The sequence below is a fragment of the Thunnus albacares genome, chromosome 15 (assembly GCF_914725855.1).
Source record: "Thunnus albacares chromosome 15, fThuAlb1.1, whole genome shotgun sequence".
NCBI lineage: Eukaryota > Metazoa > Chordata > Actinopteri > Scombriformes > Scombridae > Thunnus > Thunnus albacares.
The window spans coordinates 30,224,120-30,244,696 of NC_058120.1; the positions used below are offsets into that span (position 1 = coordinate 30,224,120).

At 42.0% G+C, this 20,577-nt stretch overlaps 2 protein-coding genes across 5 annotated transcripts; both read left to right on the forward strand.

The window, feature by feature from the left end:
* The first annotated feature begins 3,140 nt into the window (after positions 1-3,140).
* tbpl2 (TATA box binding protein like 2) lies at positions 3,141-9,373 on the forward strand. 4 transcript variants are annotated; one of them, XM_044375713.1, is made up of 8 exons: positions 3,141-3,273; positions 4,884-5,037; positions 5,130-5,346; positions 7,113-7,278; positions 7,553-7,644; positions 7,732-7,908; positions 8,734-8,828; positions 9,117-9,373. In XM_044375713.1, exons 1-8 carry the CDS (start codon positions 3,226-3,228, stop codon positions 9,191-9,193), a joined length of 1,026 nt encoding a protein of 341 aa, XP_044231648.1. In that variant the 5' UTR covers positions 3,141-3,225; the 3' UTR covers positions 9,194-9,373. The 4 variants fall into 4 exon arrangements, with proteins under 4 accessions (XP_044231648.1, XP_044231649.1, XP_044231650.1 ...); XM_044375714.1 differs by having other exon boundaries at positions 3,143-3,273; positions 7,741-7,908; XM_044375715.1 differs by having other exon boundaries at positions 3,145-3,273; positions 7,113-7,200.
* Positions 9,374-9,558: 185 nt separating this feature from the next.
* On the forward strand, positions 9,559-20,013 carry atg14 (autophagy related 14). Its single transcript, XM_044375709.1, has 11 exons — positions 9,559-10,132; positions 11,974-12,036; positions 12,200-12,242; positions 12,879-12,960; positions 13,098-13,335; positions 13,450-13,679; positions 15,300-15,417; positions 15,885-15,975; positions 16,884-16,969; positions 17,286-17,460; positions 18,109-20,013. Exons 1-11 carry the CDS (start codon positions 9,861-9,863, stop codon positions 18,229-18,231), a joined length of 1,521 nt encoding a protein of 506 aa, XP_044231644.1. The 5' UTR covers positions 9,559-9,860; the 3' UTR covers positions 18,232-20,013.
* Positions 20,014-20,577: the final 564 nt, after the last annotated feature.

Sequence of the window (20,577 nt, forward strand, 5' to 3'; positions counted from 1 at the left end):
CCATGACAACTGAGACACTCCACCCACTGAGGAAGGCCATGAGATGTGACTGAAAGCTTTGGAGATACAGGGTAAGTGAACCTTTTGATGACAATTTTGGGCCAAATTCAAACTTAAACTTCATTCCAGCTGCATCTGATGTTCGTCTAAATGTAAACTCAGCAGTTCAGTTAGAACATTAACATCATCTCATATTTTATATATATATAAAGTTTTCAGCGAAGTTGGTCATAAACGTTGAATCGCTGCTTCTGCGGTCTTCACGTCCCGCGGAGTCAACGAGCGGAAATACGAACAGCGCCACTCTGCCATTGCAACCCGCACTGTGGCGGGAGGAGGTATTACACCCACAGTGATAAGAACCAACCATAGAGGATGAATAGAAGAAGCTGAGAGAGTTAAATTCTCCTGTTCCCGCTGCACCATGGATGTATAAAGAGAACTGGATACAGGAAGAGCGCCAGGCTCAAACCGTTTAATGACAACGTCACGTGATGCACACTGACCAAAAAAGACTTTTTCCTATAAACTTACATCGTGAAAGAGACGTCTGTAAATCAGCGGATAAATTTTTCTGAGCGTCACAACCCCCGCGAAATGACTCGTCTCACTATCAGAATTAAATCAGTTCGGTCTGATCACATTTCAAAAGTCTAGAAGAGCCGCATGATTCAGTTGTTTTATCCCCATTCAAGTTAGCCGGAGGGCTAAACCGGAAGTAGCCGGCTCGGCCAGCGAAAGTCACTAGTGCGCATGCTCTATGGGCCGCACAATGCGGAAGATCCGGGTACTTTCATACCAGGAAGTCGGGTTTTTTTGGCTTCATGCGCCACTGAGCAACTTTCATAGGAATGAACGGGCCCGCCTCCGACCTGTATCCAGTTCTCTTTATACATCCATGGCCCCAACCGAGCGTGGGCCCTGGGGGGCGCCCCCCCCCCCCCCGCCCCCGCGGTCGCTCCGCATATACCCCCCCTCCCCCCAATTCTCTAGTAATGAAAAATGACAGACATATTATTTCTTCCGGTGTTTCGTTCATTCCACCAATGCGGTCAACAAATCAACATAACTCATCACTATGGCAACCATCTCTACTGTTATCACAACAACCTGCTGACGTAAACATGATGAAAACCGTCGGTTTCCTTTAGATGTTGAAAATAATCTGAATGAAGTTGATGAGTGAAGATGAAATTTATCAGCAGCTTCAACAGGAAACCAACCAGAAGAACAAACATGTGACTGACAGCAGCTCTCTGAAGTGTCTTTAAGAGAATCTGATGACAGAACAGTCAAATATTAACAATCTCCATCAGTCGGATCACGAAGTTTGATGTTTGTCTTTTATACACTGATGTTGTTTGTGGATAAGATGAAGTAATTTAAATAAATAATGTAATGATAATAGTCCAAAACTATGTGAAAATGCAAAGTTTTTAGTCAATTAACATCAAATTTTCTTGGAGGAGGACAAGCCAACCCTCCTCAGCTGCTTATTGAATCAACTGGAAAACATCATAAAACAACAACAATCAGCTAAATGGTGCAGAACAGGAAGAAATGCAGCCTGTCTTCTATTAAACATCTTATCTATGGATCCACATCCTTCCTCTTGTTTTCTGTTGGAACAATTCATAAAAAAAGCTTCCTGTTTGGTACCAAATTACTTTCTGATTGGATGCTGTTCGCGATCAATAACCAGACCTAATTAAAGTTTGACTGTCAGATTTCTTTTTTTTTTTTAGAACTTTATTGCCTTTATCGAACTTGCAGGCAATACAAACACAGACATACATTCAATACAAATATACACAACCTAACCCTCCCATAGGAGGCTACAAACAAACAGACAAATAAAAACAAAAACAAAACCAATTACACCAACTGAGACAACAAAAACAAACAAAAAACAAAACAAAACAGACAAAAAGGTCACCTTGTCATTAAATGTTATATCGCAATTCTTGGTTGTGCAGGGTCAAAGTATATGATATAAAATTGTACATTACATTTAAGGTGTTAGCATCATTTCAGTCCCAGAATGACTGGAGCTCATCTTCTTATGAATACTGGTACTTTAAACTGTTTCCATGGTGTGTATCTGCTTAATCTTCTGTATCCATTGAGCTTTTGTGGCTGCATCCAATTAACAGTAATCATTTTCTTCGCAGTCATTAACAGAATATGTAACATATAGCATTGGGGTCCTTAGAGAGCAAGTTTTCTGGTATTTTCTCCAGTAAGAAAATTAAAGTGTCCAGAGGGATATCAACTCTGAAGACAGTGTCCAATTCTTCTTTAATGTGTTTCCAAAAGGTTTCTATCACTGGTGGCAGTCCCACAATATGTGGGCATGATCCCCAACCATGCCACAGTTCCTCCAGCACTCAATTTCACTTTCCAGTCAAATTCTTTCCACATTTGTCTCCCAATCCCTTTATGACTTGCTAAACATATATTTTCCCAAGCTTCATCTTCTATAATTGCATTGAGTTCTAATTCCCACTCACTTTTAATATGTAAGGTATTGTCTGAAGTGTCTTTCAAAAGATTCATGTAGATATTTGACACTTGATGTTTTGATGATACGTTATGTTGAGAAATCTCTATAAAATACCTTTCAACCTCCATTGGATCTCTTTTTATACCATCCCAGTCTGTGTGTCTAGTGAGGTAACTTCTTATCTGCATGAATCTAAACAAGTCATTATTAGGTAGATCAAATTTTTCCTGGAGTTGTGAAAATAATCTTAGTGTGTTGTTTTCAAACAGTTGGTCAATGCTGACCAGACCCTTTTCTGCACATCTCCGACTGTCAGATTTCTAACGTTGCATTTGTTTAATACTCATATTTACATGGAAACTAATGATAATGACATTCAAACTGTCCAGTTAAATCAAATCTGTTGTTTGGAATCCAATGAAAATAATAATAATAATCAACATTAATATTCAGGGAGACAATTAACCTGCACTTTAATTGATGGGGGGGTTTGTGGGTAAATAATGTGGAAAATGCTTATAGAGACGAGCTGTTAGAACATTTATCTAAGAAGAAGCGTGTCATGGTTCTGGCCGTGCTGCTGCTGCTGCAGGTGAGAGGATGAGGATCAGGATGAAGATCAGGGTGAGTGGAGTGATTGACGAGCGTCGGTGTGATTGGATGCAGCCGTGCAGCAGCAGCTCAGTCTGGAAGCAGCTCCTGGATCACATGTTTCTGTCCTCATGGACGAGTCGGCGTTGGAGCGTTACTTTGATGACTCCATTGCAAATGTGAGTACAGACTCTCTCCCTCCAAAAAAACTTTATTTACAAGCCGTCACGTGTACAGAGGAAGTTGGAGTTCGATGTTATCAAACTGGTGAAAATCTGAAACAATGTTCATGAGATTTACATCAATGAGCTGAATATCATGTGGATCAAACACATTAGAGTCTGTTGTTTAAACCAAAGTTTCTCCAAAACTGAACTTTTCTGGAGGTTTTAACATGAAATGTTTTAAGAGTTTCCACTGAGTCCTGAAGTTAAAGTCCTACAGCTGGAGTCTGTGTTTTACAGGTTAACTGCAACATTATTAAATTTAACTACTTTTAGTCCAATACGTGATTTAAAAAGTGTGAGATTCAACATTTTACCATCAGAATTTAATTCTGTGTTGTGGAGAAACTTTAAAGTCTCAGTGAAACAGACGTTAGAGCATCTTTATCTTCTGCACTGCGACATGTTTCCCAGTGAGACTCCATATATATATATATATATATATATATATATAATATAAATCACATCCATGAGTTCAGGATGAGTCATCAAACACTTGAAAAGAGGTTTAAAAAAATACTCATGATTTGTTTGACATATATTTGTTATAAAATGAGAGATAAATGAACAGGAACACTGGATTAGATCATTTCACTCTTTAAAACAACATTTAGACTTCAGACGTGAACTTTTAGAAACACTGAAGTCAAAGAGTTTAAACTCCACCTGCACTAAAACTTTAACTTGTTATTGGTTGTTTTCTATATTAATGTAGCTGCTAAACCATAATTTTATGTCCCTGCAGGAGAATAAATCTGATGCAGAAACTCGTTGTTTTAACTCGTTCAGAGTGAGGATGAACCGTCACACATACATCAGTCTGCAGATGAAGATTAGAGCGACAGATTCATTCAATCAGATTCAACTAGAGCCAATTAATCAATCAATCAATCAGGCGATTAATCAACTGCAACTTTGTTGACAAACAAATTATTGTTTTAATCTTTTTTTTCTAAAGTAAAAATCTTTTTGCAGCTTCTTAATATTGGAGTATTGATGATTGTTGATCAGACACAACGAGACGTTTAAAGACTGAAGGAAATTCTAACGTTCTATTATTTTTCAATATTTACTGACGTTTCATAAAGAAGACAACTGATTGATGATGAGAGTGATGGTTAGTTGCAGCCTTGTATTCAACATTATTGTTATTATACAGAACCAGAACAATCAAACACAGTTTAGCATCTGATCAGCAGCAAAGAGCTTCAGATAGAAAGAATAAAAACTGGTCAACTCGTATAAAACACACAGAAAATACGAGTGAAAATAATCTCAACTGTTGTGGAGCTTTTTAAACTTTAAACTTTATTTCTTGTTTTCTGTTTTCTTGTTGATTATTTATTTTTATTTATTTTTGGTTCATGTGAATATTTGATTTTTCTCTGCGTCTTAAACTATTCAGATATAATTTAGTTTAAATCTCAGTGACGCTGCAGTGATGAGCTGAACGAGCATTAAATTAATATTTAATGAATATTAATTAATTAATTAGTTTGTGCTGTGGCAGCAGGTCTGATGTGGGTTCAGGGTTCAGGTCTCGTCTCGTCCCTGTTCCTCTGCAGGACTCCAGCTTTGTTCTGGGGGAGGAGCTTGGCCTCCAAAGCGCCGCCCACCTGGCACAGAACCCCGCGGGGGCGGGGCCAAGCGACGACCTGGACCTCAGTTTTCTACCCGATGAGCTCAGTACGCAGGACGAGCCGAGCCGGGGCCATGCGGGTATGACATCACTGGTGACGTGGGCGTAGGCCTCTGTGAGGTCACGGGGGGGGCGGAACTGACCCGTATGTTGTGATGATGTTTGGTTTCAGGTGAAGCAGCAGACGAGCTGAACGAGTCTCAGGACAGCGGCATCTGTCTGGACTACAGCTCCCAGAATCCCACAGCAGTGACCGCTGACCCCACGCAGGGGTCGTCCATGTCCGGTCTGGGGACGGGCGCCTCCCCCTTCTATCCCATGACCCCTATGACCCCCATGACCCCCATGACCCCTGTGACCGAGAGGTCAGGAATCATCCCACAGCTGCAGTACGTCACTAATAATGATAATAATAATAATACTGAACATTTTTTCACTGTTCACATAATCACATATCCGTCTATGTTGGCATGCGGTGGTCATTTTTCCAACAATACACACATTTTGTGTAAAATTGAGTTTATTTCTGTCTGTAATAGTGACTCTGACATTAAAGGGAAATTCCTTTTTTTATTTACAACCTGGTGTATTTCCCATAAATGTGGCTGCTGAGAGCAAAGCTGTCATCAAGGCAAACAGCAGCTAGTTAGAGGAAAGAAGATCATCAACAAGAAGAACGAGGAGTCCTGATCTCAACATCATGGAGTCAGTCTGGGATTAACATGAAGAGACAGAAGAACTGTTGAACTTCTCCAAGATGCAGAACAACCGACCTGCCGAGAACCTGAAACACTGAGAACTGCTGCTGGTTTAAAGACAAAGCTGCTCACAGCAGATATTGATGTTGTTCCTAGGACTGTGCTCTTCTGGACAGAGACCTCAGATGTTGTACCTGGAGTCTGCTGGAGCCACTCTCCCAGTTTGTGGGTCACAGCCCCCAGTGCTCCCATTACCACTGGCACCACTGTTGCCTTCACTCCCCACATCTTTTCTAGCTCTTCTTGGTATTTTTTGATCTTCTCGTGTTCCTTCTTCCTGATGTTGCTGTTGCTTGGGATCACTACGTCTATCACCGCTGCCTTCTTCTGTTGTTTGTCGATCAACACGATGTCCGGTTGGTTAGCCATCACGAGTTTGTAAGTCTGGATCTGGAAGTCCCACAGGATCTCGGTCATTCTCAATCACCTTAGGAGGCGTCTTCCATTGTGACCTTGGGACCTCCAGCCCATACTCAGTGCAGATGTTCCTGTACACTATGCCAGCCACTTGGTTATGGCGTTCCATGTACGCTGTTCCTGCCTGCATCTTACACCCTGCTATTATGTGCTGAACTGTCTCAGGAGCATCTTTGCACAGCCTGCACCTGGGGTCCTGTCTGGTGTGGTAGATCCCCGCCTCTATTGATCTTGTACTGAGTGCCTGTTCTTGTGCTGCCATGATCAGTGCTTCTGTGCTGTCCTTCAGTCCAGCCTTTTCCAGCCACTGGTAGGATTTCTTGATATCAGCCACTTCTTCTATCTGTCGGTGGTACATGCCGTGTAGGAGCTTGTCCCTCCATGATGGTTCCTCCTCCTCCTCTGCATCATTGGGTTTCTGCTGCCTGAGGTTCACTTAGCAGTTCATGTTTGGGGGGCCATCTTCCTGATGTATTCCTGGATGTTGGTTGTTTTTTCCTGGACAGTGGCTCTGATGCTCACCAGTCCTCGGCCTCCCTCGTTCGGCTTAGGTTACAGTCTCAGGGTGCTGGACTTGGGGTGAAACCCTCTCTGCATTGTGAGGAGCTTCCTTGTCTTGATATCAGTGGCCTCTATCTCCTCCTTTGGCCAGCTTATTATACTATATATATATATATATATATATATATATATATTACTTTCCTTACAGTCTAGCCGTGGTGAACATCAGCCTCATACATGTAAACAAACCAGCGTGCGCGGCAACCTGCCCCAGATGTAGATCTGTAGGAGGCTCCGCAGCCCTGATGACCTTCGTTTTGTGTGTTTCCCTGAATCTCTACAACAGAGCTGAGAGCAAAGTTAGCATCACACCTGGAGCCACAGTGGCCACATCTACGGGGAATACATCAGGTTTTATTAAGTGAAAACAGTTAATGATAGATGTGTGTGTGTGTGTGTGTGTGTGCGCGTGCGTGCAGGAACATTGTCTCTACAGTGAACCTGGGTTGTCCTCTGGACCTGAAGTTCATCGCCCTTCAAGCTAGGAACGCTGAGTACAACCCAAAGGTACCGAAACCCGACGTCGTCCTTCTGCTTCCTCACAGTGTGAAACTGAGTTTGGCTTCAACGTGTGATGTGATGCAGGTGATCATCACCTCCTCGTGACCTGTAAAGCCTCATCTGGTGATGAAACGATTAGTCAATTAACAGGAAATTAATCAAATAATCATTTTTCAAGCTAAAATACCAAACTTTCTCATTTCAGTTTCTCAAAATGTGAAGATTTGCTGCTTTTGTATAACTGTAAAATGAATATCTTTAGATTTTGTACTGTTGGTCGGACAAAACAAGATATTTGAGGACATATTTTAGGAAACTAACTGGTATGTTAGCTGCAGCTGCCGGCTTTGTGTTTCAGCGTTTCGCGGCAGTCATCATGAGGATCCGCGAGCCACGAACCACAGCACTGATCTTCAGCTCGGGGAAGATGGTCTGTACCGGAGCCAAGAGGTCTGTCAGCTGCTCACTGGTCTGTCTCCAGGTGTACCTGTGCTCAGTCTGCTAACCCTCTCCCCTCCTCACCTGTGTGTGTCTGAGCGCGTGCAGTGAGGAGCAGTCGCGGCTGGCGGCCAGGAAGTACGCCCGGGTGGTGCAGAAGCTCGGCTTCCCTGCTCGCTTCCTGGACTTCAAGATCCAGAACATGGTGGCCAGCTGTGATGTCTGCTTCCCCATCAGACTGGAGGGACTGGTCCTGACCCACCAGCAGTTCAGCAGGTACTAACACTATTGTTTAGCCTAGCTTAGCACAAAGACTGGAAGCAGGGGGAAACTGCTAGCCTAGCACAAAAGCTAACTCCAAACTAACAGGACATGTAAATAATGCAGCTTTTGGGGTTGATTAAAGATGGAGTTTGTTTCCTCTCTTGATGGAGCTAGGCTAGCAGTTTGCTAATATAGCAGTTTGCTATAATATAGCAGTTTGCTAGTTTGCTAAGCTAGCAGTTTACTAAGCTAACAGTTTGCTAAGCTAGGCTAAATGTGTCCCAGACATACTGAAGATTTCCTATAATGTCAATGTTCTCTTAAGGACATGACTTAATTTTCTTTTCATCTTTATCTGTCTCTCTTGTTAACAATTTGTTGAGTTTGATAAATAATAATAATCATAATAATAATAAAGTTTATTTGTAAAGCACTTATCAAAACCAGATTATAAAGTGTTTTACATGGACAAAATGAAAAAGAAACAGAAAAATACTTTAAATACACACATGCAGACAACAAATTTATCCAAATTTTCAGAATCAATATAAAAACAATTTTTCAAAGGTTTATCTATAAAGCTTATAGGTCCTGTTAGCTCAGAGTTAGCTTCTAGTTTAGAGTTAGCTTTAAATGTTTTTATCACCTGGAACTAGTAAAGAAATATTCAGAGAATCGTTTATAAGTTCAAGTAACTGAAAACATTTATGAAAGAATTTTAAAACATTGAAACACCTTCAGCAGTTTATTCTGATTGACTGCTGTCATTATTAGCACGATAAAAAACTTTATTTAAAGGCAGCTACTGAGACATTTGAATGTGTTTATTCTCAACAGTTATGAACCAGAGCTGTTTCCAGGCCTCATCTATCGGATGGTGAAACCTCGTATTGTCCTGCTCATCTTCGTGTCTGGAAAAGTGGTTCTGACTGGTAATGAGACTCAAAGATCAATAATTACAAAATGCTTATCTCATAGTCGCGACATACGGATCTCATACTTATGAAAAACAAATCTCAATTATATGAAATATGGATCTTATAATGTATAAAATATGATCTTTATTTTTAATAATTATAAAATCCAGATCTTGTAATTATGAGATAATTACCTTTAACTGTAAAATCATCTTCTATAATAATGACAGGAGTCAATGCATTTCCAAATAGTCTTTTTTGAATAAAGTTGTTATAATGATTTTGTCTTGTGTTTTATTCCAGGAGCTAAAGAGCGAGCAGAGATCTACGAAGCGTTTGAGAACATTTATCCGATCCTGAGAGGCTTCAGGAAACAGTGACGACCGACCTGACAGCACTTCCTGTTCATTTGTAAATAGATGGAATAATTACATCCAGTATATCTGTGTTTTATTTTGTGTTACACAGCAGAGTTGTGGTAAATTAATCAACCATTTGTTTTACAGTCTGTGTTGAATGTTTCATCCTGAAAGGAAATAAACAACAGTTTTCATATCGCAGAGCAGAAAATTTATGTTATGTTTTACTGACCAGTGGATCCAAACCATGCCAGCAAAATGCCCCCCACAGCATAACAGAGCCCCCAGACCCCCTCGCTGTAGGGGTCCAGCATTCAGACCTGGACCAGGTTTTCCTTTAGTCTGTCACCGGTCTGTTGATTATATATGTTTGCGGATGAGTGTTGCGTGATGCTGCGGTGTTTCTTCTTCGACCCCGCCCACAGCGTTACGTCATTACATAAACAAACCCGTCACGTGTTCAGAGGAAACCGGAAGTGGCGGACTCATCGTCTGCTCATCAAAACAAAAACATCATCCTGATGTTTCCTCTGACTGTTTTAAAAATATGGCAGCTGCTTCACTGAGAATATAAGAGCTGTAAGATCAACATGGAGGAGTAGAAAGCAGAAGTTTGGTCGCTAGTTCGTTCTAGCATTAATAGCTTAGGTTAGTTTAGGTTAGCTTAGCTTAGCTCGCCGTTAGCTCCATGGCGTCCTCAGCGGGACTCCCCCCGCTCGGCCCGGACCGAGCTGCTTCTTCCTCCGGCTCTCACTCCGGGGGCAGGCCGCCTCTCCGGCCGCACCCCCCACCCCCGGCGCTGCCCCCCGGGGTGATGGCGGAGTCGGTGGACGACGCGGAGGGTCTGTATGTGGCGGTGGAGCGGTGCCCGCTGTGCAGCACCTCCCGCCGCAGGCTCACCTGCGCCCGCTGCGTGCAGGCCGGGGACTTCGTGCACTTGGATGGCAGGAACACGGAGAGGTAAAGTGCGGAGGTTTCAGCCTGTACTGACCTGTCTGTCCCGCAGTCACCGCCGAACTTCAGTCGAATTTGGACATTTTACAACGACCTTCATTTTGTCCACAAACCCACGCAAGATAACAGATTCTATAAGTTGTTGTTATAAAAATACAAATCTTCTCGATAGTTCGGCATTTATGTCAAACTTCAAATAAACATTAATTCCAAAAAATCCTAAACGTTAGATGTATTCACACTGTTTTCACGGTTGATTAATGGAAGATAATAACGTGTTTGACAGGTGAAGAACTAATAAACTTCGGCTTTTTGTTGGTATACCTGCTGCCAGGTGGATCACCTGCACGCCGAATCAAACAGCTGGACCGTGTCATACAATGTTTTAAAAAGTGACCGTTTTATATTTACTATTTTCTGAAATAGTCCATGTTAATTTGTGGATTTTTATTTCTATAAATGGAGCTTCTGTTGCCACCGTCTGAATAAATGTCAAGTTCAGATAAAAACTTGAGAAGTTTTTATAAACTTTCGCACATGAAGCTTTAAAACTGACAAATGTGGTTTCATGTCTGTTATTTCTTCGTGTTGTAACTCAGAGTCAACATTTACCTTTCAGGCTAGTTAGCATTAGCAGCTGTTTGAGTTTCAGCTCATGATTAGCAGTTAGCAGGTTAGCATGTTTTGGTTTCCATCAGGTTTAACAGGCTACGTTAGCTGTTAGCTGTTAGCTGTTAGCTTTCCTCTGCTGGCTCAGTCTGAACTTTGTGTTATTTTAGGTTTACAGATGTTGTGTAACTGTAGCAGGGCAGCTAAACTAACCTGCTTAAAATAACTGGCCTTCATAGTTCTCAGTTTCCCAAACTAGGCTCCGCGGACCTCCAAGGGTCACTGAGAAGCTTCCAGGGACAACAACAACAAAATAATAATAAACTCAAAAAAATGTTTTTACTGGAAAAAATAAACCAGTAGAAAACAGATGAGTTACTGTAAGTGAGTCATGAGGCAGCAACATTACATGTAATAAATACAAACAGCTGAAATGATTAGTCGATTAATCGATTGATTCATTGGAAACCATTTATATAATCAATGAATCGTCTGTCACCTCCTCATCTGCTCCCTGTGTGACAGTCAAATTAACATCTGTGAGCTCAGATCAGTCATCAATGAAAACAGCTTCACTGTAAACACATCATAACTGTCTGCAACTATTTTAATAACCGAATAAACGTTTCAGTCATTTTTCAAGTTGAAAATAAATCCAAACATTATTTTCTCATATGTGAAACTTTGCTGCCACTAAAATATCTATCCAACATTTATAGAGCTGCGACGATCAGTCGATTGATCAACTATTTTGATAATCGATGAATTGTTTTGAGTCATTAAAAGTCAGCTCGTTAAATGTGAATATTTTCTGGTTTCTTTCGTCTCACTGACAGTAAAACTGAAGATCTTTGAGGACGTCGTCTTTAGGAAACACTGATCAAACCAAACAACTAATCAATTAATCCAAAAAAAGTATGAAAATAATCATTAGCTGCAGCCCTGATTGTCTTTGTCATACATGACAGTAAACTGAATATCTGGAAGATTTTCAGTACTTTCTAACATTTTATAGACATTTAACAACCAACCAGCTGCTCTGTATGTTTTCAGGGTTTATATTATTATTATATAATATATTATTATATATTATATTATATTATTATTATATTATTATTATATTATTATTATATTATTATTATATTATTATTATATTATTATTATATATTATATTATTATTATATATTATTATATTATTTTCCTAATCTAACAGTTCTGTTTGTATTTTCATTTTGCAGATTCATTGAAAAGTTGGAGCGACTGAAGAAGCTGAAGGAGGAGAAGGAGCAGCTGCAGCAGAGGTAAACATCCTTCATCTTCATCATCATCATCATCATCATCATCCAGCAAACAGGAAATAACCTGATGAAGATGCGATCAAACTCTCATATTCTGTAGAAATATAATCTAAAGAAGATCAGACTGGTGTTAATGGTGATGTTAAACTCTCCTCCTCCTCCTCAGAGTGATCCAGGCCATGGACCAGAAGCTGCAGGCTGATGAGATGGTGAGTTCAGATCAGCTGTCTGGTCTTCATCACGGCGTCTGAAGCTGCTTCTGTTTCCCTTTTAAATACGACCGATCACGTGACCGCCGCAGCCCGTCACACTCGTCTCTCAAATGTCAAATAATGGAAATGATGTAATGTTTTTCACAGTAAATGTGTACATGAAGAAGAAACAAGAACAGTGTGTGTTGCAGCAGCACAGTTTTTACCTGCCTAATTAATTAATTAATTAATTAATTGCCTTTTTGTGTCACATATATGTTCGTTTCACTACGTTTCATTGAGATAATTTATGCTGAATACAAACTTAAAAAGAGGCCACAGCAACATCTGAAGTAAAATGATTTTATCTCTTACAGGCTGCTTCCAAAACACAGTTGACCTACGCTCAACTCTGCACCTGAACGCCTCCTGGATTATTTTCTACATTAATCAAAGAATAATCGACCCTGTTAAAATGTTTCCTACAGAACAAACGAGATGAATCGTTAGTAAATAATTGATCGTTGTTGAGATTATTGGAATCGTTTCTCCACCGACAGTAAATATTAAATAAATAAAAGTATTTTGATGGCGTTGTTGTCACATGACTGATGAAGACGAATAAAACGCTCTGATCTTCTTCTTCTTCCTCAGAAATGGAAGATCATGTCGTGTAAGATGAAGATCGAGCAGCTGAAGGAGGCGGTCGCCTGGGGCAACGAGGAGATGAAGAGCGGTGAGTGTCGCTCTGGTCACATGATCATCTTCATCTGCCATTCAGTCACCTCCTGACTGTCCTCCTCCTCCTCCTCCTCCTCTTCTTCCTCCTTCATATTCCCTCTCTTCTGTCTCCTCTTCCTCCTCCTCCTGCAGATAAGGCCGTGCTCCTGCGCTCCCAGGAGGAGAGCCAGCGGCTGCAGCGCCGGGCCGGACGCCACCAGGAGAAACGAGATAAGATCGAGCGTCACAACCGTCGTCTGGGGGAGCTGCTGGAGAGACGCAGCCGGGAGCTGCTGGTCAGACTGGGACAACTGGCGGCGCTGAGGAGGGAAAACATCCTGGAGCTCACCACGCACATCTTCCCCACGCAGGAGGAGAAACTGGGCAGCAGGTGACCTCTGACCTCTGACCTCTGCGTCACAGGAAGAGTCTTTCAGAATAAGATAAACAGAGAAAGCAGCGCTAACATGAACGTCTCGTCTGCCCCCCTGCGTTTGTCTGTCAGAGACCCCGCGGACGTGGTGGCGGAGTGTGACCCGGCGTTGACCTCCAGCACGGTGAGCGAGCTGGCCGAGGCCCGCAGGACCACCTACCTGTCGGGACGCTGGATCTGGGACGACCAGAACGGAGAGACCAGCATCAGCATCACGGGACCCCCCGTCACCCTGCCCAGCAACGGAGACTGCTCCGCCTACTACAGCTGGGTGGAGGAGAAGAGCACCAATCAGGGGCCAGGTGAGGGGGCGAGGGGCGGGGCTTAGACACCAGAGGTCCTCAGTCATCAGTTATTTGAGTCAGACTCTGTAATAAAGTCACATAGATTGACAGTTTGCCACGATGCTGCTACGTGTTGCTCGCTTCTGTGTTTACTTTCATTCAGAAACAAACGTTAGAAGCGATTCAAGTGAAAATCCTGTTTATTGGACACATGTCAGAGTCTCAGCAGCTCGCACACATCATCGTCTCTTTCTGTGTGTCTCTGAATCTCTTTAAAGAATCCATGATCGGCTATTAATTATTTAATTTTTTGTTTCTCTCCCTTGTTACTGGGTTGCAGTTGGGCGGGGCTAAGCAAGGGAATTTATTACGTAATAAATACCTGCCCAATCATATTGAGGAGAAAGATGATTGACGTGGCCGAGCTGACGTCTCCTTTATGAGAAAACAACGCAGCGAACTTTTCTTTGCTTTTAGCCAGAATGAGAATTCAGATTAGCCTGATGTGGTTTGAAAGTTACTGTGTTAAGCTAACTAGCAGACTTGGGTACATCATCCAAATCTGTATTCATCACAGAGTGGATAAGTAGCTCAAAAGTGTAGCATAGCAATACTAATGCTAACCGTTTCATGTAAGTGAATGAAAAATGCTAAAACACTTAGCTTCATAGTCTGGGAGGTATAGTTCAGTAAAAACAGGTATGTGTGGTCTAGTCTAGTCTGCTAGTTAGCTGATTAGTCAAGATAACTAGTAGACCACTGGGGTAATTGATAATAAGCTCAAAAGTTTTGAATAGAAAAGCTAATGCTAACCGTTTCATGTAAGTGAATGGAAGATGCTAAAACGATTAGCATCATAAACAAGGAGGTATAATTCAATAAAAACACAGATTTGGGTGGTTTAACCTGTTTTACTAGTTAGATTAATCAAGCTTTCAACCAAGTAGGGTCCATGTGATATATTTAGTCGTTTATTCCATATCAGTAAAACATTTTAATGAATAAATAGAAAATAAAACGGTACTTGAGCTGAAAGTGAGCTGTCAATCAAACGTGATCTGGACACGCCCACACAGTCCTGAGAAACGGTCTGAGCAGCAAATGAGCTGATTGAGCAAAGTTTTCTAATAATTATAAATGTTTGTTTACATTCAGATTTTTGTGGATGCTTAATGAGACACTTTGAGCTGAGAGAGCAAAGTTATCCTGACACACACACACACACACACACACACACACACACACACACACACACACACACACAATAAACCAGTAAAAACACCATGATGACACCAGAAATCAATGTTCATCTCACCTCTTTATGCTCAAGTTGAAGGACTCAGTTACAGGAAGGAGTCGCGTCTCGCGTTACTACAGAAACACTGTTGATGAGTTCAGAGTGTTTGACTGGACGTGTCATGTGATGAGACTTGTTCTGCTCTAGTGGACACGTTTTAATCCTGCAGGTACGTGAAGGTCGACGCCGGTTTGACTCAGGTGTATCAGCGGCTTCAGTGGATCGTTGAGGTATTTTGTCAGGTGTGTCGGGGGAAGAATCGTCCCCCCGTCCTGTGGACTCCATGACTTCGTAAGGCTGAATGTTCTGTGTTTTGACCTTTGACCTCCTGTCCTCTGCAGAGTTGGACCACATCAACCCGGCTCACACCATCAGCGCGGCACTCTGCTACGCCACGCAGCTCGTCACCATCCTGTCGCACATCCTGGACGTCAACCTGCCCAAGAAGCTGTGTAACAGGTGCTGCTGCGTTCACTGACACCACTCTGTAGGAAAACTGAACGTCTGCTTCATAGACTGTCACATGACCGACAGGCAGCTGCAGAATCAGAGAAGAAGTCATAACACAGCTGTAGGTCAAATGTTAGAAGGAGGTTTGTTTGCTGCAAGTCTTTAAGTTTGTTAGTTTAACTTATAATCAGTGTTTTTATATTTGAAATGTTTTGTATTTATTACATTTGAATCTCATGTTCTACTTTATAAAAACGAAACAGCAGTTTTTCCCTTTTCTGTAGAACAGGTGTGTTGTGTTCTTCTTCTCTGCTTCTCCTCTGGCAGCGCAGTGGACGAGCTAGCACGGCTACTGAAAGTTAGCCTCCAGCTGTCAGTCGGTCACGTGACGTCAGTCGGTCACATGACGTCACCTGGCAGAGTCTCTGGTTGTTTAACGTGTGACGAGTTTAACGGTGAACCTGTTTGTTCTTCAGCGAGTTCTGTGGAGAGAATCTGAGCCGATATCGATTCACCAGAGCGCTGAGCAAACTGAACACCAACATCCTCCATCTGTGCTTCTCACAGGTCAGACACACACACATACACACACACACACACACACACACACACACACATATACACACATACACATACACACACACACACACACACACACACACACACACACACACACACACACACATATACACATATACACATATACACACATACACATACACACACACACACACACACACATATACACACATACACACACACACACACACACACACACACACACACACACACACACACACACACATATACACATACACACACACACATATACACATATACACATATACACACATACACATACACACACACATATACACACATATACACACACACACACACACACATATACACACACACACATACACACATATACACACACACACACACACACACATACACACGTATACACACACACACACACACACACACACACACACACACACATATACACATATACACATATACACACATACACATACACACACACACACACACACATATACACACATACACATACACACACACACACACACACACACACACACACATACACACATATACACACACACACACACACACACACACACACACATATACACACACACACACATATACACACACATATATATACACACACACACACATATACACACACACATATATACACATATACACACACACATATATCTCTCAGCTCTCAGGATGAATTCTAATAACTTTATACCAAATACCTGCAAACTAATGTAACATCAGCTAATGTTAGCATGCTATCAGGCTAAACCAACATGTTAGCATGCTATCAGGCTAAACCAACATGTTTAACATCACACCTGCTAAACATAACGTCTGTTAGCATTCATGTTAGCATTTAGCTCAAAGCATTTAATTATAACGCTTGTTTTGTGTGTCTGCAGCATGTTGACAGTGAGAAGCTTCACCCTCATCACACTCTGAGGAACATCATGTTCCTGGTTTCCCCCGACAACGACAACTTGGGCAGGTGAGATACACCTGCGTGTCTGTCGGACGATGTCAGCAGGTTTACAGTCTGTTGACATGTCTCTGCAGCTGAATAACAAAACTAAACCAGCTGTTACAGATGTGAAGTAAAGTATTTTAAAGGAATATTCAACAGGAAATGTGTTTATGCCACAACAGCAGCCTTCTGTTAAATCCTGATGAGCTGCAGCATCTTTTAAAGTCTGAAACCTAAAACAGAGAAACTGGTCACATGTTCATCCTGAAGAAAGCAGCGTTTAACCCGAACTGTCTCCTCTCTCCGTGTTCTCGGTCCGGTTCGGCTCGGCTCGGTTCAGGACGGGTCCGTTCGAGGTGAGCGCTGACCTGGAGGAGTCGATGGAGTTTGTGGAGCCGGAGGCGGCCGGGCCGGCGGAGGAGAGCGGAGACGAGGCGGTGACCGACGAGGAGACGGACCTGGGAACGGACTGGGAGACGGTGCCCAGTCCGAGATTCTGTGACATCCCATCACAGGTACGAAGCTTCTCTTCAGCTTTAATGTTCACTGTTGGTTTAAGACATTAAAAATAGTGAAATTATCCTTTAAAAGAACACAAGTTCTATATTTGTGCATCAGTCTGTATATGGTTGTAAATAACCGCTGAGTAAAGTCTGAGGATTTGATCTGATCGATACTTTGATTCTGATCAAACCAATCAATAAATCTGGAACATGAATGTTTTTAACAACATTATTATATTTATCACAAATCAGAAACTTTACAAACTAAAATCTCACTTTTACTTCATTTCATCTCTGTTCTCTCTCCTCCTCCTCTTCCTCCTCCTCTTCCTCCTCCTCCTCCTCTTCCTCCTCCTTCTCCTTCTCCTCCTCCTCCTCCTCCTCCTCCTCCTCCTCTTCCTCCTCCTCCTCCTCTTCCTCTTCCTCCTCCTCTTCCTCCTCCTTCTCCTTCTCCTTCTCCTCCTCCTCTTCCTCTTCCTCTTCCTCTTCCTCCTCCTTCTCCTTCTCCTCCTCCTCCTCCTCTTCCTCTTCCTCTTCCTCCTCCTCTTCCTCTTCCTCCTCCTCTTCCTCTTTCTCCTCCTCCTCCTCTTTCTCCTCCTCCTCCTCCTCCTCCTCCTCCTCCTCCTCCTCCTCTTCCTCCTCCTCTTCCTCCTCCTGCAGCCCATGGAGCTTTCCCAGAGTGCATTGCAGGTGTCCCAGCCCGCTGCGAACACAGGAGGGATGATCTCGTCTGCCGCTGCCTCCGTCACTTCCTGGTTCCGAGCGTACACCGGCCAGCGCTGACCGGACCGGACCGGCTCGGATCTCCGTACATGAAGCGGCCCGGTTCAGATCTGGACTCCTGCAGGTCCAGGACTTTGGGCTGGTTTGGAGCAGACTGGACTGAGCAGAGTGCAGAGTGCAGGGGTCAGAGGTCAGAGGTCAGCAGGTAGACAGTCAGATTATCAGAAGTTCAAAGACTTTCAGACTGTAGTTTCTCTTCTGTAGTTTGTTGTTGAATCTCTAAACTTTATTGTTTCATGTTTCCATGACAGTCGTCTCCGGATGTTTCTATGGAAACCGCTGTGGTGTGAAGCACGAGTGTCTCTCGGTGAAAAGTTCAAGATAATCATTTTAAAGGATTATTCCGGTTTATTCCAACAGGTCATTAAAATATAAAAGATTGATGATGATTCAATAAATTAACTGGAACTGAAACAACACCAGCCAAAGGTCAAAGGTCGCAGCGAGAGATGACACGTCTTTATGACATCATTATGTTTACTTTAACAGCTGATGTTAAAAATTCAATCACAGCGTCGGATCATCATCATGTTTAGTGATAAAAAAACATCAAAGTCGACACATTTAACATTTTAAAACTGACAATAACACTAAATATTAAATTAGAGCTGCAAGTTTCATTATTGACGAACCTGAAGATTATTTTCTGGAATCATTATTTGATCAATAAAACAGTTTCTCTACAGATGGAAACATCATCACAGTCCGTTAAAGCACAAAGTCACCAACAGTTCACAATATTCACTTTCCTGTAAAGGTTCCATATTTACATAAAGCTTCTCTCTGCAGCTCCGCCCTGAACGGGGCTGCTCTCCTCTGATTGGCTAACTGTGATCCGATGACATCATAACGTCGTCAACGTCAAATGTTTGAACAAATGACTTCAAATAGTTTCAGATTTGTTTTATTTGATCCTTTAATAGTTTAATAATTAAATAATTTAATAATTAATTGCAGCTCTTTACAGTAAATAAATGATTTTAATTATTAACATAAAATAAAAACGATATCAGTCAAATATAAAAGCTGCTTTTTGTTTTTTTTACAGTTTTGAATTTTTTTCAGCAGACAGGATCTGACAGATCCTGGATCAGGTCTCTGTCAGACCAGATCCGTCATCTGATCGAACAACTTATTGATCTGTGACGTCAGCTGATAATATCAAGTTTTCTGTTTTTATTTTCTCAAACTTTACTGAAAACATTTATTGAAGTGAACAGTTGTAAGTTTACCTGCTGCTCTGTGGCCGTAACATCCATCCCATAATATCAGCTGCCTGTCGACCTGCCGGCCGTCTGTCTGCTCACCACAAAGGGAAAGTTTAAGGTTTTTATTTTTAATTGTGTTTTGCGTTTAGTTTTATTTGTCAGTGTGACGGCGGGAGCCCCGACGACGACGCAGCGCTAACGAGCAAACTTTGGTTTCCATGGTGATAAAAACCCTGTTTACAGACCCGCTGAGGAGGATCTGAGACTGAATCTGGTGCCGTTTGTTTGAACTTGTTTCTTCTTCTTGAGACACTAAAACTGAATAAAAACATTGAATTCAGCTTCATGAGAAGCTGCGACACAACTCACCACCGGCTCCCTGCTGACCAGGAACCAGTTTGAACCAGTTTGAACCAGTTTGAACCAGTTTGAACCAGTTTATTGAGCAGGTAAATGATGAGAACCAGCTTGTTCTTCCTGTTAAAGGAACAAAGTGTTGAAAGAACGTGTGAAATGTTTCTGTGTTGCCATGAAAACGTTTGATTTGAAAATAAAATCCTGTTTTCTGCTTTTAGACGCTGAATCTTTTCTTACGAACATGTTTGAGATTTAAAAAGAAGGAAATCTGTTTCACTGATGTTCACACGCACGTGAGCACGTTTGTTCTCCAAAAAATACACACGAGCAAAAAAAAATCAAACGCCAACACTGAAGCCACGTGGGCCAATAGGAAGACTGGAAGAAAAAGCTGTTTCCAGTAGATTTCCAGTAGATTTCCAGTAGATTTCCAGTAGATGTGATTGGACGAAAGGCCAGAACGTGTGTTTGACTGGACCTTAATTATCTGATGGGATTTATTTTTAACTACTTGAGGCGGCAAAATATTCTGAACTGGAGGTTCACCTCACACAGCTTTCTTCCAGAGCTTTCAGCTGCGTCTCACAGTCTTCTGTAACCTGCTCAACTGTTATCAGCTGACTGTGAAACAACCTGATCATGTGACGCCTGAGCAGAAGTCTTCCTGATTCTGTCGAAAGCTTCAGGAAAAGCTGAATAAGTGAACTTTGATGAAGCGCTCTACTCATCCATGTTATAGATGATCACAGACTGCATCTATAGTCTGGTTTATCTTGTTGCC